At 44.4% G+C, this 14,583-nt stretch overlaps 1 protein-coding gene across 2 annotated transcripts in view; it reads right to left on the bottom strand.

The window, feature by feature from the left end:
- Positions 1-675: 675 nt before the first annotated feature.
- LOC110522553 (sodium/potassium/calcium exchanger 4) overlaps positions 676-14,583 on the bottom strand; it is a 40,214-nt gene continuing 26,306 nt past the window's right edge. For both annotated transcript variants that reach the window (XM_036976163.1, XM_036976162.1), the window contains exons 7-17: positions 13,791-13,865; positions 13,648-13,673; positions 13,454-13,507; positions 9,698-9,795; positions 6,590-6,759; positions 5,979-6,123; positions 5,266-5,432; positions 4,934-5,048; positions 4,622-4,734; positions 2,849-2,914; positions 676-1,861 (exon numbers count right to left, since the gene is read on the bottom strand). In XM_036976163.1, coding sequence (XP_036832058.1) covers positions 1,712-1,861; positions 2,849-2,914; positions 4,622-4,734; positions 4,934-5,048; positions 5,266-5,432; positions 5,979-6,123; positions 6,590-6,759; positions 9,698-9,795; positions 13,454-13,507; positions 13,648-13,673; positions 13,791-13,865 — 1,179 coding nt within the window. In that variant the 3' untranslated portion in view covers positions 676-1,711. The remainder of the gene's footprint in view (positions 1,862-2,848; positions 2,915-4,621; positions 4,735-4,933; positions 5,049-5,265; positions 5,433-5,978; positions 6,124-6,589; positions 6,760-9,697; positions 9,796-13,453; positions 13,508-13,647; positions 13,674-13,790; positions 13,866-14,583) is intronic.

Here is a 14,583-nt window from a genome sequence, read left to right as displayed (position 1 = left end):
TCCTTTGTGATTGCAACAAGCTCTCAAAAGTATTTTGTAGTCATTTTTAAACTATAAAACAAAAACACGATACAAAAACAAGAAAAAACATGTTCACAAGTTTTCCATTGTGCTGCAAATATACATGAAACTCTTGTGGTAGTCAGAGACACAAAGCTTCCTGACAAAATGTCTTTAAGAGTTGATGGAGAGAAGAGAAAAGTTAGGAGTAGATAGGAGTGAAAGATGAGTGTCTGCTGCAGAGGGGTGGGACGAAGCAATCTGGAAAAAGTCAAAGTTCGGACTATGTCAGAGGGGTCCAGGTCTGAAAGAGGAGGAGGAGAGTTCCCCCTCCAAAGGTTCAGGGTACAAGCAGGATTCGGGGGAGAGGTAGAGTTTTAGGGCGAGGTTGTGTATTCTCCGTAGGGTCTTTGGGTGGATCGGTGGGGTGGGGATGAGAAGAGGAGAAGTTTGGATGGGGGAAGAGTAGGAGAAGGGGTGAGGGTCAATGTTGAGGGTTAGGACTAACCCTAACTTGGACAGAGGTATGTTTGGGTTGTTTGTAAGAGGCAGACTACTGTAGGGTTGATTCTAGGGCCTGTGGGGGCAGGCTAAGGAAAGCCAGTCAGACTACTGTAGGGTTGATTCTAGAGCCTGTGGGGGAAGGCTAAGGAAAGCCAGTCAGACTACTGTAGGGTTGATTCTAGGGCCTGTGGGGGAAGGCTACGGAAAGCCAGTCAGACTACTGTAGGGTTGATTCTAGGGCCTGTGGGGGAAGGCTAAGGAAAGCCAGTCAGACTACTGTAGGGTTGATTCTAGGGCCTGTGGGGGAAGGCTAAGGAAAGCCAGTCAGACTACTGTAGGGTTGATTCTAGGGCCTGCAGGGGAAGGCTAAGGGAAGCCAGTCAGACTACTGTAGGGTTGATTCTAGGGCCTGTGGGGGAAGGCTAAGGAAAACCAGTCAGACTACTGTAGGGTTGATTCTAGGGCCTGTGGGGGAAGGCTAAGGAAAGCCAGTCAGACTACTGTAGGGTTGATTCTAGGGCCTGTGGGGGAAGGCTAAGGAAAGCCAGTCAGACTACTGTAGGGTTGATTCTAGGGCCTGTGGGGGAAGGCTAAGGAAAGCCAGTCAGACTACTGTAGGGTTGATTCTAGGGCCTGTGGGGAAGGCTAAGGAAAGCCAGTCAGACAGACTACTGTAGGGTTGATTCTAGGGCCTGTGGGGGAAGGCTAAGGAAAGCCAGTCAGACTACTGTAGGGTTGATTCTAGGGCCTGTGGGGGAAGGCTAAGGAAAGCCAGTCAGACTACTGTAGGGTTGATTCTAGGGCCTGTGGGGAAGGCTAAGGAAAGCCAGTCAGACAGACTACTGTAGGGTTGATTCTAGGGCCTGTGGGGGAAGGCTAAGGAAAGCCAATCAGACTACAGATCGTGTGGATGGGGGAATGGAAAATGGAATAGTCTGAAAATGGGTCCAGTTCGTTTAATGCGTCTGTCCACTCCTCAGAACAAAGCCTCATGGGAAAGTGAGTCCAAGCACAGGGAAAGAAAATATTTAAAGACCAGGATCAGATCAAGAGGTCAACAGGTCAGTTCTGAAAATGACAGGTGACCTGTCAGACAGGAGATAACCAGGTTTAGTAACGTGGTGGAGGATGGGGAAAGTTGATTGTGATTGGTTGCCGTTAGGGGTTGAGGGAGTGGAGCTTCCTGGTTGAGGTGGGTGTGGTCCAGCTACTCCTCCATGCACATGGGCAGGTTGACGAAGGTGAACACGTTGTACTCGATCATGATGGAGAAACACAGGAAGACCGCGTAGAGGACCAGCGTGTAGATACCCAGCTTCAGATCCAGCTTCCAGTGGTTCACATGAATCCCCCCCACCTGCAGAGAGGAAAACACACATCGTATATAGTCCCTCTGCAGAGGGGAACACAGTACATCCTATATATAGTCCCTCTGCAGAGGGGAACACAGTACATCCTATATATAGTCCCTCTGCAGAGGGGAACACAGCTGTACATCCTACCTCTGGACACCTGACTGGTATTATGCAAGAAATTACTGAGAACATTTAGTTAATCTGTCTCTTCCACACACACACAGTCCAACAGTTAAGAATGAGACAAATGTTCACATTTAATTTATACCATACTTTTTATTTCACCTTTATTTAACCAGGTAGGCCAGTTGAGAACAAGTTCTCATTTACAACTGCTACCACATTTATAACTACTTGGGTTATTATAAACTGCATTTACAATAACCCAAATGAATAAAGTTCGATAAAATAAAGTTGTTTCATTTATTGCTAAAAAATCCAATCCAAATCACACGTTCATATCGATAAATCACAATATTATGTACATACGCACAATGTCAAATCAAATTTGTGCATATTAACATTTATAAATGATACCCCCAAATTTCATGTGTAAGCAATTACATTTTCCAATTACCTGTGATTTAAGATACAGTACCTATGTTTTTAACTGCACATAGTCCCTTTAAAACAACTACTACAGTGCAACAGCATGCATGTTGTGTACCTTATCAGCAAATTCATCTAATGACCCTTTCCATTAGCGCAATTCAGCTTATTGCACTTTTTTCAAACGCACACAATGTCTGGCCACAGCCTAATAAATACACTGTCAGATTGGTCAGCAGCAGTCATAGATATTACACTACTGACCAGTTATACTGTGTGTAGAGACTACAATACATGTATAAAATATGCCATATAGCAGACATTTTTATCCAAGTGACTTAGTCATTCGTGCATACATGTTTTACGTATGGGTGGACCCATCGAACCCACTACCCTGGCATTACAAGCATCCTGCTCTACAAAAGAGGGTATCTGCTCACCGTCAAAGCCACAGATCCCAGTAGCAACACCACAGAGTAGACCAGTCCTCGACTGTTGATCATGACCTAGAGGGGGAAGGCATAGTGCATGTTAGATGTTAGTTAGATGGAAGGTATAGTGCACGTTAGTTAGACGGGGAATATTTCAATCATGTTTTCTAACTGAAAGTTTAGAATTAGAACAATATTCAACATTCTAAAAGTTGTTCCCAACTCCGTAAAGACAGCCACAGTCAACCTCCGTAAAGACAGCCACAGTCAACCTCCGTAAAGACAGCCACAGTCAACCTCCGTAAAGACAGCCACAGTCAACCTCCGTAAAGACAGCCACAGTCAACCTCCGTAAAGACAGCCACAGTCAACCTCCGTAAAGACAGCCACAGTCAACCTCCGTAAAGACAGCCACAGTCAACCTCCGTAAAGACAGCCACAGTCAACCTCCGTAAAGACAGCCACAGTCAACCTCCGTAAAGACAGCCACAGTCAACCCCTGTAAACACACGGCTCCAGGTCATAGTCAACCCCTGTAAACACACGGCTCCAGGTCGTAGTCAACCCCTGTAAACACACGGCTCCAGGTCATAGTCAACCCCTGAGAACACACGGCTCCAGGTCATAGTCAACCCCTGTAAACACACGGCTCCAGGTCGTAGTCAACCCCTGTAAACACACGGCTCCAGGTCATAGTCAACCCCTGAGAACACACGGCTCCAGGTCATAGTCAACCCCTGTAAACACACGGCTCCAGGTCATAGTCAACCCCTGTAAACACACGGCTCCAGGTCGTAGTCAACCCCTGTAAACACACGGCTCCAGGTCATAGTCAACCCCTGAGAACACACGGCTCCAGGTCATAGTCAACCTCTGTAAACACACGGGTCCAGGTCATAGTCAACCCCTGTAAACACACGGGTCCAGGTCATAGTCAACCCCTGTAAACACACGGCTCCAGGTCGTAGTCAACCCCTGTAAACACACGGCTCCAGGTCGTAGTCAACCCCTGTAAACACACGGCTCCAGGTCATAGTCAACCCCTGTAAACACACGGCTCCAGGTCGTAGTCAACCCCTGTAAACACACGGCTCCAGGTCGTAGTCAACCCCTGTAAACACACGGCTCCAGATCATAGTCAACCCCTGTAAACACACGGCTCCAGGTCGTAGTCAACCCCTGTAAACACACGGCTCCAGGTCATAGTCAACCCCTGTAAACACACGGCTCCAGGTCGTAGTCAACCCCTGTAAACACACAGCTCCAGGTCATAGTCAGCCCCTGTATTAGTTAACTCAAGGGGCGTATCTCTACAGTCTTAAGTGGCTTCCTCCAGCCATGATGAGCAGAGAACATCTTTACTATTGAGATGCACTCCTAGTAGACAGGTGGGAGAGAGCTGGAGCGACAATAAGGTCAAGGACACACAGTACTGAAACAGTCCTTAAAAAGGTTTTATTCCCCTCTTCAAAACATGAGTGATGAACACTTGAATTAATTTGAGTGTATTCACTTCCAGAAAGATGACTACTAAACTACAAATATTTAGTGCATATTGAGGTAAAGTTGTACATCTCTCAGCAGTGGGCTCTCAGCAGTGGGCTCTCAGCAGTGGGCTCTCAGCAGTGGGCTCTCAGCAGTGGGCTCTGTTCCCTATGCTCCAGGGTGAAGGTATCAGCTTCCACCCCCCCCCCCCCCCATCCTAACTAAAAAGCTAAACTGATCCAAGATCAGTGTCCGGGGTCAACCTCACCCTACTCCGTTCCCTATAGCTGTTCTTACCTCGGAGCCATAGTTGACCGCCATGGTCTGTAGTGCCCAAGGAACGCCCAGCCCAACCAGGATATCAAACACATTACTGCCGATGGTGTTGGACACTGCCATGTCACCCAATCCTAAACACAAATAGCTGTCGTTCAAATATAAGCATTTTACATAAAAAAAACAACCTCCAGAATTAACTTGGAAAAGCCTTAAAGAGTATCGCTAAAGATGGTACAGTCCGAAGACCCCCCACCCCACCCAATGAAAAAAAGCCAATGACTAGATGTCCTATCAAACAGTTCAGGGAAATGACAGAAACTAGAGCTGTACCTTGCCGAGCAACAATGAGACTGGCGATGCAGTCTGGAACGCTGGTGCCGGCTGCCAGGAAGGTGATGCCCATAATGACATCTGGGATGCCAAGGGTGTAGCCGATGATGGTGACCTGTGACCCCCCCCACACACACACGTTACGGCTGATAATTGACCAGAATGACCCCCCACCCCCACACGTTACGGCTGATAATTGACCAGAATGACAAACAACCCTTGCGCGCGTCCCCCCCCCCCCCACACGTTACGGCTGATAATTGACCAGAATGACAAACAACCCTTGCGCGCGCGCCCCCCCCCCCCCACACACGCTCTACCCTGAGACTCACCATCCAGACCATGAAGTAGGAGAAGACAGCGATCCAGACGGTAGAAAGGAAGAAGGAGACCATGAAGAACTTCTCCCAGCGAGGCTTCGCACAGTTGGGGATGGTGAAGAACAGGAGGAGCAGCAGGGGCCACGAGATCAGCCACTTGCACTTGCTGCCGATGCCATCTGCAGAACAGCAGTGGCAGATAGACTTGTATGTATTTATAAAAGCTCTTTTTACATCCAGTCAAAGTGCTTTACAGTAAAAACCAAGGGGCTAAGAGTCTGGAAAAGCATGCAGAAGCACAGTGGTGACAAACTCCCTAGATGAACCTACTACTCTACAACATTCTAGAACAGTGTTCTGGTCCTGGAGATCCACAGAGGTCTGAAGGTATTTGTTCCAGCCCACACAACTTACAGAACTAATTTAACTCATCAGCTACTTTAATCATTAAGCACTTGACAGCTGAAACAAGTTTGTTTCATACACACACTTGGCATTGTTTGCCATGCACATAACAGTGTCAGAGATCATTAGAGTTTGTCATGCACATAACTGTCAGAGATCATTAGAGTCATGATATGATAAAGTCACTGGATCATTTGGGTAATGGCAACACGTCTACTGAAGTGGAAGCAAATGGCACCAATCTTGTCGACAAAACATTTCCTATCGACAGTCATGTTAGACTCTGTCTGGATAAACATCACGCTAATACACACACACACCAGGGATATGAAAGGGGGAGATGGTTTCATTCTCCTGCTCCTCCTCTGCTGGTTTGTCTTCAGGCACGTTGCCATTCTCAATGTCCACCTTCCCCTCCAGAACCTGGGTCTCCACCCCGTTGGCACCCTGGACTAGCTTCTGACGCTGTGAGGAAGAGGCAAAACAGGGTGGAGACCAAAACAGTTCATTACGGTACACATCCGAAAACGTCCAGGGGTGAATTCATTATTCGCAGACCGTAGAAAAACTTTTGACCTGTTGCAAAACGTTTTTCAACTGAAACACTTTACCGTTTACTCTAGCAACCAAATGGAAACAGAGCGAAACAGGGAGGGACCTACCTGAATTAATCCAATAGAACCTACATTTTTTGTTGTAAAACTTATTCCGTTTGGAGTTGACAGTTTGCGTTGCAGAGCGCAAAACGTTTTGCTACGGTCTGCGACTAGTGAACACACCCCAAGTAGATCCCCGCTGTTTCAGTCAGATTCTTTCTGTCTGGTGTCTAATGAACACTATAAAATCTATATCTGAGACGCTTGCATTTTTTAACATGGAAACAATCTGCTCCTCATCTCGTTCCTGTAGTTGCATCCCTATCTATCCATACCTCAGTGATGATGAGGCGACTGGCCATGCGCAGCCGGGTCTTTGGTCCAAAATGGCTGGTGACCATGACGCGGAGGCCGGCCTCTGGGAAGCGTAACTTGGGAGGGCTGGCGTGCATAATCTCATCGACCATGACCACAGAGCCACGACTGTAAGCCTTACTGGGCTTAACTGGAGATGGACAGACACATTAGTCCTTCAAACTGACATGCACACAGACGCTAACACACAAACATGCTAGCAAAAAAAACACAAGTAATTATCCAGTGTAAATCACTTTTAAAAAAACTCATACCCACAAGTTGTTGTTGTCTCATCCTATACTCGTATGTGGCCAAAACATAAACTGGGAGAACAAAACACTTCATAACTCTACCTCAAACTTGTATCTCAGACAGTTGTTTGCTATTTCCTCAGGGGATAAGGTCATTCCCTTAGTCATTTTTGGCCTAAGGAGCTCTATTTTGGTGGACTCTTGTAGAAAAGACATGACTTTACATGTTCAGTCATTTGAACATGTATGTGTTGAGTGTATTGTTAGTTGAATGTCATCTAAATCTAGGCCAATATGAGCAGGATTTCTATTTTCTAGGAGAACATTTAACCCTTTAACGTGTAACTGGTCTTCTCATGAGATTAAAGTCTTCACAGTTTTACTGCAAAATATGTATTGCCACAATGTTTGTTCTTCAAATTGTGTATTTTATTAGAACAGAAAAATGAAGTAAATTGCCCACATCTTGAAGGAAAAAAAAAGGAATATCAGTGAAGTATATCTGTCAGATTTGACATAGCCTAAATGAATTAATGATCATTAGTTGGGGCCCTATACAATATACAGTGAGCTCCAAAAGTATTGGGACAGTGACAGAGGTTCAGCAGCAGGCTGTCAGCAGCAGGCTGTCATGTCAGCAGCAGGCTGTCAGCAGCAGGCTGTCAGCCTTAAGGGTGTTTTAATCCATAACCCGGGGGCACCGTTCAGACATTGCAGCAAAAGTATTGGGACAAATTCACACATGTATATTAATGTAGTCAAAAGCTTAGTATTTTGTCCCATATTCATAGCATGCAACGAATACATCAAGCCTTTGACTCTACAAACTTGTTGAATGCATTGGCTATTTGTTTTGGTTGTGTATCAGATAATTATTTGCCCCCCAAAAATATGTATTATAAATAAACTAGTCAACACTTGCTATTCAGTTGTCAATCAACGCACAGTAAAAAGCCCATGAGCCACGACTCCGCGTGGCGGCTACGTGAAAGAAAATAATGTGCATTAAAACAATAATTAGGCTAAATTGATTAACTCATCGTTACCACTTACATTACATAGGACGCGGAAATTCACCAGCATCATGCCCTCTACCTCCTCTGTGTGAAGAAATTTGACTGCAATCAACCACAGAGTCGAGACTGAGCAGCCTGCGTTTCCCCGTCATCGCTTGCTTAGTGACTGACATGCACCTATTCTGTCAAAAGATCACTAGAAGATGCATGTCAGTCATTCTAGAGGCAGAGGGGCTTGATGGACTAAGCAAATTGAAACTTTTAAATGAAAAACAGTCTAGATAATATGAAGTGGAAAAAGTAGCCGTGTGAAAATGACTAGCAGACGGCCGGTGCTAATGGAAAACACCAACACAGAAAACATGCTTTTTAACTTGTGGTTTTGGAAGGAAAACATTTTTTCACTCACACTGTAACTAAATAGAGGTCATATCTAATAGAAATCTGGAAACACTGGACAATTATTTTAAGGTGTAAAAACACCTTCTCGCGAAACGTTTTCACTTGTGTTTTAAACATACTCCTAGTATAATACCTGGATGCAGGGTTTAAGTGTTCTATATTCAATTAGCAAGAGTATTGATTATATAGAAATTGATATGCATACATTAAGTAAACAAAGCTGACAAACATTCCCTGTATTTGGATATTTAGTACCATAGGTCAGTGGGCTGAAACATCAAGAGACAAGCAGAGCAACACGCTGCAGAGAAACACTGCATTCTAGCACGCAGAAACAGTTACTACACACAATAAGCAACAGAAGGTTTTAGTAAGGCTAAACAGACAGGCGCTTTGACAGTGGAAAGAAACAGGAAGATATGGGTCGCATCTACACAAGTTACAAGCCACTTATGACATTAATACCAAAGATAAGGTGTCTAGGCTGAGAGAGAGGCAGTGAGAGAAAGAGAGCGCACTGTGGTTGAGCAGAAGGGTACCTCTTATCCAGTGTTAGTCAGCATAGTAGAATGGAGACTGTTGAACTGCAACACCTTCACCACACTGACAGAGGTAGTCCTACCCAAATCCCAGAAGTCCATATTCCAACTTCCCTTCCACAACCCAACGCAATTGAAAAAAAAACAGCCATTCCCTCAAAAAAAAAAACAGCCATTCCCTCAAAAAAAAAACAGCCATTCCCTCAAAAAAAAAACAGCCATTCCCTCAAAAAAAAAACAGCCATTCCCTCAAAAAAAAAACAGCCATTCCCTCAAAAAAAAAACAGCCATTCCCTCAAAAAAAAACAGCCATTCCCTCAAAAAAAAAAACAGCCATTCCCTCAAAAAAAAAAACAGCCATTCCCTCAAAAAAAAAAACAGCCATTCCCTCAAAAAAAAAACAGCCATTCCCTCAAAAAAAAACAGCCATTCCCTCAAAAAAAAAACAGCCATTCCCTCAAAAAAAAACAGCCATTCCCTCAAAAAAAAAACAGCCATTCCCTCAAAAAAAAAACAGCCATTCCCTCAAAAAAAAACAGCCATTCCCTCAAAAAAAAAAGCCATTCCCTAAAAAAAAAACCAGCCATTCCCTCAAAAAAAAAAACAGCCATTCCCTCAAAAAAAAAAAACAGCCATTCCCTCAAAAAAAAAACAGCCATTCCCTCAAAAAAAAAAACAGCCATTCCCTCAAAAAAAAAACAGCCATTCCCTCAAAAAAAACAGCCATTAGTCAATTTTGGGAATTTCAAAGAAGACCAGTTGAGAATATGTCTTTGAGAAGCCTTGGTGTGTACTACAGCCTGTCTGGTCAGCCTTACCTGCTGCTGTGCTGAGTATAGGTAATGAGGGGTCAGCAGCCCCATAACAAGCTGTATTACCATCCTCCATCTCGCTGCTAGCCGCAGCGTTACCGTTGGCCTGGTTCTTGTCTTTACCCCCTTTCCCCGTGAACAACTTCTGCAAGCTCTGGTTAAACCTGGGAGAAAAGGGGAGAGGGACACTGGTCAATGGCCCCCTTGTTCATCAACAGCCAATAACTCAATTGTATGCAGTGCTGTGTGAACTCTAGGGACCAGTTTCCTGGACACAGATGAATAAATTCACTTAATTCTCCATTGAAAAAAACATTTTAGGACTAGGATTAATAGGTTTAATCTGGATCCTGTAAACTGGCCGTGTGTATACAGTAAACTGCATCAACATTGTTACAACTGGTCATATTTACAAAAACTGTGGCAAACTCAGTTCTGCAACTTCTGGGGAATGTGAACCATGTTATATATTTGACATCCTATGTATGCACACTTCTAATGATACAGCAACCCCTACGGACGGAAAAGTCTGAAATAGTCCGTGAGTAGGCTATTTTCAGAGTGGCTTTCATAATGGGTCATAGAAGGGCAGTCAGAAGTCCTTTCCTCCAAACTAGACAGGAGACAAGTGATATCCAGTTAAGTCTGGTGCTCTTTAGCCACTGCAGAGGGAGGATTAAAGTGTTATGGCTGGGCTGGGAGTGAGCAGGCTGGGGCTGAGAGACAGATTACTGGCAGCAGAAAGTGTCCTGGATGAACCAAGGCAGAAACAGACAGGAAAAAAAAAAAAAAACTCCCATCCCCCAAAAAATCAAATTCAAATTCAATATCTTTGCATTCAGTCTTTGTACATTTCTTAGAAATATATACACAACATCTTAAAAGAGATGTTACAGAAAATGTAAACCTCTTTGGGCTGGATGTGTCAATGTGTAGTTTGTATTTATTATGGATCCCCTTTAGTTCCTGCCAAGGCAGCAGCTACTCTTCCTGGGGTTTATTATGGATCCCCATTGGTTCCTGCCAAAGCAGCAGCTACTCTTCCTGGGGTCCAGCAAAATTAAGGCATTTTATACCATTTTAAAAACATTCACAGATTTCACAACACACTGTGTGCCCTCAGGCCCCTACTCCACCACTACCACATATTTACAGTACTAAATCCATGTGTATGTATAGTGCGTATGTATAGTGCGTATGTTATCGTGTGTGTTAATGTTTGTGTTGCTTCACATGTTCAATCTATCACCAGAATTACGGTCTTACCTCAATTAGCCACCAAATCCCTAGGGTGTTTTCTGGTAGCTGTGCTTCACCATTTTCCCTACATTTTCCCCCCACGTGGGCCAGCCCCCTAGCAATCAAGTTCTAGCCAGTGAGCTTCACCCCCTCGCCATTTGAGTGACAGCTAGCAAGATGAACACACAGAGACAGAGACAGAGAGAGAAGAAGTAGAGAGAGAAGTAGAGAGAGAAGTAGAGAGAGAAGGAGAGAGAGAAGGAGAGAGAGAAGGAGAGAGAGAAGGAGAGAGAGAAGGAGAGAGAGAAGGAGAGAGAGAAGGAGAGAGAGAAGGAGAGAGAGAAGGAGAGAGAGAAGGAGAGAGAGAGAGACAGAGAGAGAGCAATGACGCGGTGCAAATATAATAAGATTAATGAAATGGGTTTCCGTGTCAGAGCAGCCGCACACAAGTTTAAGATCACCATGCGCAATGCCAAGTGTCGACTGTAGTGCTGTAAAGCTCGTCGCCATTGGACTCTGGAGCAGTGGAAACACGTTCTCTGGAACCATGAATCACACGTCACCATCTAGCAGTTCGATGGGCGAATCAGGGTTTGGCGGATGCCAGGCGAATGCTACCTACCAGAATGCATAGTGCCAACTGTAAAGTTTGGTGGAGGAGGAATAATGGTCTAAGTTCCACGGCATAGACGTCACTGACAAACTGAAATGGTCCACCCACACAAGCAGTGTGGTGAAGAAGGCACAACAGCGCCTCTTCAACCTCAGGAGGCTGAGGAAATGTGTCTTGTCACCCAAAACGCTCACACTTTCACAGCTGCACAATCGAGAGCATTCTGTCGGGCTGTATCACCGCCTGGTACAGCAACTGCTCCACCCACAACCACAAGGCTCTCCAGAGGGTGGTGCGGTCTGCACAACGCATCACCTGGGGCCAACTACCTGCCCTCCATGACACCCGATGTCACAGGAAGGCCAAAAAGATCATCAAGGACCTCAACCACCCGAGCAACTGCCTGTTCACCCCGCTACCATCCAGCATTTGAGGTCAGTACAGGGGCACCAAAGCTTGGACTGAGAGACTGAAAAACAGCTTCTATCTCAAGGCCATCAGACTGTTAAACATCAATCACTAACTCAGAGGCTGCTGCCTACATTGAGACCCAATCACTGGCCACTTGAATAAATGGATCACTAGTCACTTTATACAATGCCACTCTAAATAATGGTTTACATGTCTATACTGCATTTTATACCATCTATTGCACCTTGCCTATGCCGCTCGGCCATATACTTATATGTACATATTCTCATTCACCCCTTTATATTTGTATGTATTAGGTGGTTGTTAGGGAATTGTTAGATATTACTGCACTGTCAGAACTAGAAGCACAAGCATTTCGCAACACTCACATTAACATATGCCAACTATGTGTATGTGACAAATAAAATGTGATTTGATTGTTTGGGCTAGCACCCTTAGTTCAAGTGAAGGGAAATTTTAAATGATACAGCATACAATAACATTCTAGACGAGTCTGTGCTTCCAACTTTGTGGCAACAGTTTGGGGAGGGCCCTTTCCTGTTTCAGCATGACAATGCCCCTATGCACACAGCGAGGTCCATAGAGAAATGTTTTTTTTGAGATCGGTGTGGAAGAACTTGACTGGCCTGCACAGAGCCCTGATCTCAACTCTCTCGAACACCTTTGGGATGAATTGGAACACCGACTGCGAGCCAGGCCTAATCAACCAACATCAGTGACCGACCTCACTAATGCTCTTCTGGCTGAATGGAACAAGTCCCCGCAGCAATGTTCCAACATCTAGTGGAAAGCCTTCCCAGAAGAGTGGAGGCTGTTATAGCAGCAAAGGGGCGACCAACTCCATATTACTTACAATGATTTTGTAATGAGATGTTCAACGGGGCGACAGGGTAGCCTAGTGGTTAGAGCGTTGGACTAGTAACTGGAAGGTTGTAAGTTCAAATCCCAGAGCTGACAAGGTACAAATCTGTCGTTCTGCCCCTGAACAGGCACTGCTCCTAGGCCGTCATTGAAAATAAGAATTTGTTCTTAACTGACTTGCCTGGTTAAATAAATAAAAACAAGCATACTTTTCACATATTTCACATATATACAGTACAAGTCAAAAAAGTTGACACACCTACTACTCATTTCAGGGTTTTTCTTTATTTTTACTATTTTCTACATTGTCGAATAATAGTGAAGACAAACTATGAATCATGTAGTAACAAAGTGTTAAAAAAATATATTTTAAATTTGAGATTCTTCAAAGTAGCCACCCTTGATGACAGCTTTGCACATTCTTGGCATTCTACAATGTAGAAAACAGTCAAAATAAAGAAATACCCTTGAATGAGTAGGGGTGTCCAAACTTTTGACTGGTACTGTATATGAAGTAGTACACCATTTTTTTAATTTTTTTTTTACGGGGACCACTTTTGGCTCGCTAGCTCTATTTTTAGAACTACTGGCTAAAAAGTACAGGAGAAGATATCCACCCTCAGTTTCATTGGCCGCCCTGAGTTGCGTGATGTCAGACTTAGTAGTGCAGCACTTACTTCATGATGAGGATGTATCCACAGTACATGAGCACCAACACCAGGCTCTCCCACCTGAGACGGACAGAGGAGCACAGACCAATGAAATCACATCACAGCAACCCGATAAAATCACATATCGCCCAATAAGGAGTTCAGGTACATAACCAATGAAATATCAAAGGTCATATTTTAAAAAAGGGCAGATCACTTACCACACCACCTTCTCATCGTAAATGAACTGGGGAAAAAGATCACGGGAAGAAATCAAAACAATGCCAGTTAGGAAGTATTCAATAAATATATTGTTTATGGTGGCATACAGTACATGTTAAGATCAATTTAATGTCAGACTTACTGCAATAAGAGCTAGGATAGACAAGATGTAGTAGAATGAATCTCGGAAAACAGACCACCAACCCAACATTACGACCTAGAAAGAGAAAGAGTCAGGAGAGAGATCCGTTCTGGTATTCAGTAACTAAAGTGTCTCAGACTAGACGTTCTGATCTAGGATCCCCTTTTCTAGCGCATTCGGAACGTATTCAGAAACCCTGACTTTTTCCACATGTTAGGTTAAAGCCTGATAATATTGATTCAATAGTTTTTACACACAATACCTCATAACAGCGAAGCAAAAACAGGTTTACACATTTTTGCTACTTTATAAAAAATAAAAAAACTGAAATATCACATATACATAAGTATTCAGACCCTTTACTCAGTACATTGTTGAAGCACCTTTGGCAGCGATTACAGCCTCGAGTCTTCTTGGGTGTGATGCTACAAGCTTGGCACACCTGTACTGGGGGAATTTCTCCCATTCTTCTCTGCAGATCCTCTCAAGCTCGTGTCATGTTGGGTGGAGAGTGTTGCGGTTGTTCAAATCAGGTTCAAGTCCAGGCTCTGGGACACTCAAGGATGTTCAGAGACTTATCCCGAAGCCACTTCTGTCATCTTGGCTGTGTGCTTAGGGTTGTTGTCCTGTTGGAAGGTAAACTGCTTCCCAGCAGGGATGCTGCCACTACCACGCTTCCCAGCATGGATGCTGCCACTACCACGCTTCCCAGCATGGATGCTGCCACTACCATGCTTCCCAACATGGATGCTGCCACTACCACGCTTCCCAACATGGATGCTGCCACTACCAC

This window comes from Oncorhynchus mykiss, chromosome 4 (genome assembly GCF_013265735.2).
Source record: "Oncorhynchus mykiss isolate Arlee chromosome 4, USDA_OmykA_1.1, whole genome shotgun sequence".
Taxonomy (NCBI): Eukaryota; Metazoa; Chordata; class Actinopteri; order Salmoniformes; family Salmonidae; genus Oncorhynchus; species Oncorhynchus mykiss.
This window is presented reverse-complemented; position numbering and strand designations above follow the sequence as displayed.